At 31.5% G+C, this 7,871-nt stretch overlaps 1 protein-coding gene across 6 annotated transcripts; it reads right to left on the bottom strand.

Annotated features, from left to right (window-relative positions):
* Positions 1 to 900: 900 nt before the first annotated feature.
* Positions 901 to 6,516, bottom strand: LOC146898337 (hydroxyproline O-arabinosyltransferase RDN2). 6 transcript variants are annotated; one of them, XM_085738454.1, is made up of 9 exons: positions 6,418 to 6,516; positions 4,736 to 5,216; positions 3,730 to 3,797; positions 3,448 to 3,649; positions 2,869 to 2,966; positions 2,696 to 2,765; positions 2,495 to 2,566; positions 2,147 to 2,260; positions 901 to 1,165 (listed from the first exon to the last, which is right to left on the bottom strand). In XM_085738454.1, exons 2-9 carry the CDS (start codon positions 5,129 to 5,131, stop codon positions 1,103 to 1,105), a joined length of 1,083 nt encoding a protein of 360 aa, XP_085594580.1. In that variant the 5' UTR covers positions 5,132 to 5,216; positions 6,418 to 6,516; the 3' UTR covers positions 901 to 1,102. The 6 variants fall into 6 exon arrangements, with proteins under 6 accessions (XP_085594580.1, XP_085594582.1, XP_085594585.1 ...); XM_085738456.1 differs by lacking the exon at positions 6,418 to 6,516 and adding an exon at positions 6,255 to 6,392; XM_085738459.1 differs by lacking the exon at positions 6,418 to 6,516 and adding an exon at positions 6,208 to 6,383.
* Between the last annotated feature and the right edge of the window lie 1,355 nt (positions 6,517 to 7,871).

Raw genomic sequence — 7,871 nt, 5'->3', positions numbered from 1 at the left:
CACCCAAAAACAAAATTTAATCTAACGAAGTTGGTACACCTCAATGTAACTTTTTTTTTTATTTTTGGTTTTGCTGAAAACATGCCTGAGGGAGTCTTTAATATAGATTGGTCAGATTTTGTAAATTAACATTAACTTATAGGGTGCGTTTGTTTCAGCTTTAAAAAAAATAGATTTTGAGGTAAAAGAATCTAGAGATTTTTTTTTTGTAGAGATTTTTAAAAAAATCTATTCTATTTGTGTTTGTTTACTATCCTAAAAATCATTTTTTGAAGATTTGAAACCCTTACACTTGAGCTCGTATTTAGAAAAAAAATAGATTTTGGAAAAGCTACTTGGAATAGATTTTCATTTTGAGCCTAAAAATGATTTTTTTAACAAAATGGATTTTTTCAAAATCTAAAACAAACACTACAAAAACAAAAAAAGTGATTTTTTAGTTAAAAAAATAGATTTTTTTTCAAAAAAATCCAAAACAAACGGACCCATAATGTTTATTTGTATGTTATGTGGTTTTTTGAGGACGATGGTTGAAATGGATTCATGACATGTTTCTAGACTTCATAACATGAGGTATCACGGTATGTTTTACAATTTGTACAAACACATCACGACATAATAATGGATCAAAAGATCTCCAAATAACAACCAGCACCATCAACTACAGACTCATTTTTCAGTATTACTTCAATCCAGAAAGTGTAAATCCAAACATCAACTCCGCATATATACTTTTAGATGAATCCCGTTCAGATGTATACTCTAATCCGAGCAAGGACAAAACAGAAAACGAAAAATAAACCAAAGTGTAATAGCGCGAAAACAGGGGTACAAAAAATTGCCCCCCTTTGACGATATTATTTGCCATTGTGTTACGAGCCAAAATATCATTCAAGAATATCACCCCGAAAACAAGATATAATCCTTCATTTAAATAGTTGTATTAAAAGGTGTATAGTGAGGTATTTGGTTCAAATTGATCTATGATTCTATGACTAAACACAAGAGAAAAATAAAATTATTGCCTCGATGTCAACACTTTTTCTGTAACTGGAAAAACATGTACTTTAAATACCATGATGAATAGGAAGGAAAAAAATATTTACAATGTATCCCAATTGGGGATGTTAGCAGAAGCCTCATTCACCATCTTTACAAGAGTCACCTGAAAACATTATAGCAAACAAATAACAGGTTAGATAATGCAATGCTTTTGCTGCTGGATAAAATATATATACTATATACTATAGAAGTCAGATCAATGAACTAGACAGCAACTGTCGGTTAAGCAGTGGGGGGCTGAATGTAGATATTCCCATCTATATACTATACAATTATGTTTCTTATTATTTCTCTCATCCTTTTATCCAAAATCTCATAACTTCAACAAGATGAACTAGAAAGGCAATGTTACACTGAAAGCAAATTATCTAAAAATATCTTACTTGACAATGGTCACTAACATCTAGGAAATTATCCAAAGAATTCCTCTCCATAAGAGAGGTATCATTTGCTATTAGATTGTTTCGCCAATCACCTCAAAAATCTTTCTAGTCTGACAGTAGCTATATTAGGAAACAACCTACAACATCTAGGGAAGTAAGTCGCACCATGATGCACAAGAATATTTCTCTATTTAACACTATAACTTATATTTTTCATATATGAGAGTAGAACAATTGTCGAAGCCCGGTCTGCGCGCTGTTAGGAAGATTGGCCGCAATCTGAGCGGTACCACCCACCCAACCCTACCACCTATAGGCGGCCGTCCGTTCTACAGCCACCAGAATAGATGAGGATAAAAGCAAAATTATGGGCATCTGAGAAGTTCTGGCTATAAGCGAATCAAAGGATTGTTTGGTAACATTTATCAAGCACATACATGGTAACAAATCACGTTTTTAATTATAGTATCCTAATGTCAGGCAGCACTAGAGGATAATTTCTTTAGTGATTCACAATTAGATAATTATACATGGGAAAATATGCATTTTCTTCTCACCTACCATGTAAGGGAATGAAAAAAACAGAACTTTATAGAGGTTTTTTTTTAAATTAAGCTGTGTGTCTCATGGAAAACATTTCTTGCTAAATATTATCCTAATAAGATAAATTTCGTAAATAAACTAGAAAGCTGTAGACATACCACACTTTCAGGAACACCTGGAGGAGGTAATGGCAAGTTTCTTGGTGGTGGTCCTCGCAGATGTGATCTTTTGTCGAATCTCCACTCACCAATTTTACCGTAAGTCAATTCACCCTGAGTATTATGAAACTATATTAAGAGCAGTACCAGAAAGAAAAATGAAATCTATGACATGACAAGTAGCTAGTGGTGTATTTCAACAAAAGTTCACACCAGCTAAATCAAAGTTCCATGGCATAGTAACAAAATCAAGAAGCTTTAAGAAGGGAAAAGGTTTGATTCTTCTTGTTGTTGCCATTATTCAAAGACCATAATTTTTCCATTCAAGGATTGGGAGAAATAATGTACCTTCATATTGTAGTCACACCCGTAAGTATAATGAATAATGTACTTGTTGAAAGTTTCGGTATCCCATGGGGGCTGAAAAGTCACATACAAGAAAAGTAAAATCAGAGTTGGGTATGCATAATAGTTGGTAACCATTTGAGCTGATAACATTATAACTAAACAAAACATCAAGAGCTATATCTATATGATGTTATATCAAACCTGTAGCATGAAGTCTTTTCGCAGAATATGTCTCACGCCATGCAGGGCAGATGCAACAGCATAACCATACCTTGGTTCCAAAATACATAACACAATGTCAGCATCAAACTATCAATACCATTTCAATAACAAAAAGAATCTGCAACATATGTCGGTTAATGCATAAGACATACATTTCCAGCACCCATCCAAAAGCTTTGTCGGTCTCCGGGTCCTCTTTCATCTTCATAGAAATATTCATCCATGTAGGAGCAATTTTGGCAATCAAATCCTGAAAAAAAATAAAAAATATGCACCCCTCACCGTGTGAGCTAAAAGTATTCACTTCCCTGGTCTTATCGAACCAGCTTATTCAAAAGATTCAAGATAGCACAGTGAAATAGAAGTCTATATTGAATGTAGCCATTGAGATCTTTCAACACAACGAACTATGAACCACAGACACCGGACATGACACATACACAGATACCAGACACCGTACACGACACAGACACGTCAAAACCTGTAATAATTTGAGAAAATGGAAGTAATTGAATAAAATCACAAGTTTCAGTGTCATGTCGGACGACACGTGTCAGACTCTGGACAAGCCTTTAATCTGAAGTGACGATGCAACATAGATAACAAGTGCAACAATAACTGATAAAATTGGTAAACCAGAACAATGTTAAGGACAGGGGATGTTTATTCAACCATGAAGAACAGGTATTAATCCAATTCAATTAAATAGAAGTTTCTGAAAGAGATTCTACCTTTCTGATAATTACAGGAGAATTGCCAATCGGATCAATATTTGTAACCGGTCCATTCTCCTCAGGATAATACTTCCTTACAATTTTTTCATTTTCTTTAGGCTTAATGTAGAAAAATGGAAAAGCAGCTGGATTTTCTCCAAATGCCAGATTGGGAAGAGGGCGTACAAATACGTGATCAGGTTCTGCCATTAAAATATATCTGCATCAAATGCAGAGAAACTAAGTCAATTTATATTATTGTCAACTAAAACATAGATCACTTAGGATAAGAGATCTAACTCTTCTTCTATTTTAGCCTTTTCCAGCCACTGAACAAAGGCCCATGGTCTATTCAGAACGACGTATCCCTGCAAAGATTAAGCAATGTGTCAAAAAATATTTAAATTGTATTTACTGATGGAAAAGAAGAATAAATCAATCTATCAATAATAGGAGAATCTTAACATGGAAATCATTAAAACTAAGTCTTATGTTTCCTACAATAGATTTTCCGGATAATGTGTCTTTTTGGACTCGAAGCCTTATCACAGTAACTTCCTAAACAAATACATTTTATAAATGATTGGAACTCCAAATTGATACACAAAATATTTTTTCCTGCAAACCTTAACACTAAACTTTGCAATACCGAGCTTATACTATTTCTATCTTCGACAAACAAAAGGAAAAGACTCATAAATTTACATGTCTTTACTACCTTTAAAATTTAAGCACACGACTGAAAGCATATAATTGTTATACTCAATGATTATCCCTTTCCTCAATCTGATATCATCCCTTGAATTATTTCAGCAATACCAAATTATTTTGTCGGATTTTACTTCTTTCACCAAGGTATGCTAGTCGAAAACCGCATTCCTTTTATTTTCAAATGTTAAAATGGACTTTAACTGGCATGGAAGTATTCTAGACTAGGACCCTGTTTGGACAAACAGCTAAGTGCTTATAGCATTACCACTTATCATAAAAGTGCTTATGTAGCTATTTCTTTAACAAAAGACGAAGTAAAGTCAAACTGTTTTTATGTAAGCAATAAGCTGTTTTCATAAGATATGAAGAACAGCTTCTAACAGTTTATGTACATCCCATAAGCTATTTTGATAAACTCTTCTAAACAATTTTATAAGTGCTTACGTCAGTAGATAAATTCAAATATGCCAACCCAAACAGACCAATTATAACAACAAACTACAATACTATTAATTCAATAAGCTGGAAAACAATACAGAAAAAACGATAAAACATATATAAAAGTATAACTGAAAGTCATGGTAAGCGGCCTCACCCTGTCTAGACCTTCCGGAAGAGGATCAACGACGACAGTAGGAATTTCATCCATCAAGTTGTCAGCCTTTCCAGAATGTAAAATTCTAGTGAATCCTCCCATCTCTGATCCAGGTAGACTCCTTTGCTTCTTATACCAGTAATACATGATACGGCATTGCCATTTGTTGTAGATGGCATCAGTTGCGGTCAACGCAATATGAAACGGTGCTTTAGATGTTTTTGTGTTCTTCACATGTTCAGGCATCTCAACAATAGGGTCAAAAAACAATCCACCATCCTCGGTAGCTAAACTATCCGATGATCCATAGTGGATTATCATTGTCACCAAATTATATGTAGCAAAGGAAGAACCAAGAACCAAACATATCATCAGTAATGGTGAAGCTCGTGCCATGGTCTTCCTATCAGACAGAAAGATATCAAAATATCATGTGCTTGAACCTTCCTCAGTTCTTGATAGAACAAGCAAACTCTCAGATCTGTAAATAAACAAATTTCTCAAATCAGCAGAAGAACTAAAACCCTTCAGTGCATCAAAAAATCAAACTAAAAGAAGTTAAAGAACAATTCAGAGTGCACTGCTAGAATCAAAATTTAAATGGCTAGACTAGGGTTTTAAATAAAAGTCCGCATTTGCAATCTGGGCCGCAATATAACTGTTTCTTATTTTTCAAAATCGCAATACAACAACATCAACAATAGCCTTATCTCACTAAGTGGATACGCTATATGAATCAAATGACACCATAATGTTCTATCAAAAACCATATTTTTATCCAACTCGTTAATCTCCAGATCCTTCCTGATAGTTTCTCTTATAGTTTTTCCAAGTTTTCCTCTACTTCTAGTGATCTAACTACCCTTCTTACTAGAATCCACTAGTCTACTTGATAGTTTCAAAACCGCAATGTGACCGCAATTAAGCCACATCAGCCGCATTTGACCGCAATTCTTCAAAATATGAAGGATCACAACGCGACTGCGACTATTACCAGGACAGTTATTTAAAACCCAGGGCCAGACTATTAATCAGCCAAAAAAATGAAATAAATCCATCAATTAAATAATGCCAAGATGCAATAACAGGTTTAACAATTATTCTGCATTATGATCCTAATCAACAATCAACTATTTCATAATCAAATTAAATACCTATAAAGTGTTAATCATTCTTATCATCAAACATAAACAATCAAAATTGAATTTTAATTTGTAAAATAAAAAGGGATAAAATAGAAAAAATATAAAAAATAAAAAAAAATGAAACATAATAACAGACATACTAGTGAAGTAGATAGAGAAAAACAAAAACCAAACATTAAGAATAGAATCTTATCACTAAAACATATAAAAAAGAGGATGAAATCGTGAAAATGAAGAAAAAACATGACGTCATGATAAAAATTCAAAACTTAAAAAACACTTCAAAAAAAAAAGAGAGTAGAAAACACTCTACATTGTTATAGATACAAATTAAAACAGAAAATGGAAAATTGAAAGGAAATGGATGAAATTACGATAAGGAAGAATGAAAATGGGTGAATGGAAAATGGAAGGAACGTGAGAAGCAGTAATGTGAAGAGTGTATTGTGAAAACGAAGGAAAAGACAAAAGAGAAGTCTTAATGGGAATAAGGATGCAAAGTCAAATGCAACAGCTAGAGAGAGAGAGAGATAGAACCTTTGTTTCAACAGACAGAGAGAGAGAGAGAGAGAGATTCTCCGATGGGGACGACGGAGGGAACACGGCGGCGAAATCTTTTAATTGTTTTTAGCTAATAGGACTATTAGATTAGATCTGTTTAATTCAAACAAATTATTATTTTACTTTTATTTTTAATTAATATTTGGTCAAAAAGAAAAACTTTTATTTTTCATATTTATTATTCTCACAAGATCCCAAATTACATGTCACTTTGACAAAATATGTTTGTCCCAAAATTATAAATTTTTTATGTCTAAATTTTTATTTTTCATTTTTTTAGAGAAATTATTTATCTTTCTATTATATTATTTACTATTTATTACAATGTATTTTTTCAATTATTTTAATTTAGTCATCTTGTATCAGTAATGAAGAATATTTTCATAAAGCAATTCATAATTTCTAGTCTTTATATAATATTAATTATATTTGATAATTTATGTATATTTATTATTTTAAGATCAAGGGAGTACACTTTTTCACTGTTTATATAGTAATAGAATTTTTTTTTTTATTATTGTCTCGTAGTTTTGACTAAAAAGATTATTATAACCTCCTTTCAAAAAAAAGTTATTATAACCTTTTTGACTAAAAAGTTTTTTTTTACGAAACTACAATTTTCATCATAACCTTAAAAAAATATATGAGATTTTTAACGAAAATTTATATTATCAAACAATCATAATTTTAAGATTATTAATTCTTTTAATTTTAATCATAAAAACCTTTATAATCATTCATTTGATTGATTGAATTAAGTTATATTTATATTTACCATATATATAAAATCATATATGAAAATTTTGTCTCATAACTGTATATCAGTTGCTGGCTATCAAAGATATTATTTATACCTTTCAAAAAAAATATTTGTAGTGATTTTTCACTTCTCAACATTTAAAGTGTACGAACCTAATTACTAAACTACAGTTAAAACTCTATAAATTAATAATGTTAGGACCGGAGAAATTTATTAATTTAGAGAGTTATTAATTTATCGATAAATTAATAATTATTAATTTAAAGAGCATTTAAGTAATTATACTGTACATACCAAACAAAAAGGCGAATTAGTCTATGCCTCTTAGAATTACGTTGCAGCGAACCTTGGGACTCAACGTAAATTAGTAACTACTGTGTTCATATGCATTGGAAATCAATAATGACTTTTGAAGTACAGTAAATGTAAACAAGAGGGACAAATGTGTTCAATGTATTCTTAATATAATTTTTTCAGTTTCTATGAATTATTAATTTATGATTTTCTTGGGACCGAAAATTATAAAGGGATCTCCCGAAAAATTATTATCTTATTATTTTATCGAGTTTTAAAATTTTCTACATTGCCCAAGTCGGGACCGGACAAATTTATTATTTTAGAGAGTTTATTAATTTACTGAGTATTAATTCAAAGAGTTTCTAGTGTATAT

The sequence above is a fragment of the Medicago sativa genome, chromosome 8, assembly GCF_051527215.1.
Source record: "Medicago sativa cultivar Bolivia chromosome 8, Bolivia_mono, whole genome shotgun sequence".
In the NCBI taxonomy this organism is placed as follows: domain Eukaryota; kingdom Viridiplantae; phylum Streptophyta; class Magnoliopsida; order Fabales; family Fabaceae; genus Medicago; species Medicago sativa.
Note: the sequence above shows the minus strand (reverse complement) of the source record. Positions and strands in the feature narration are given on the sequence as shown.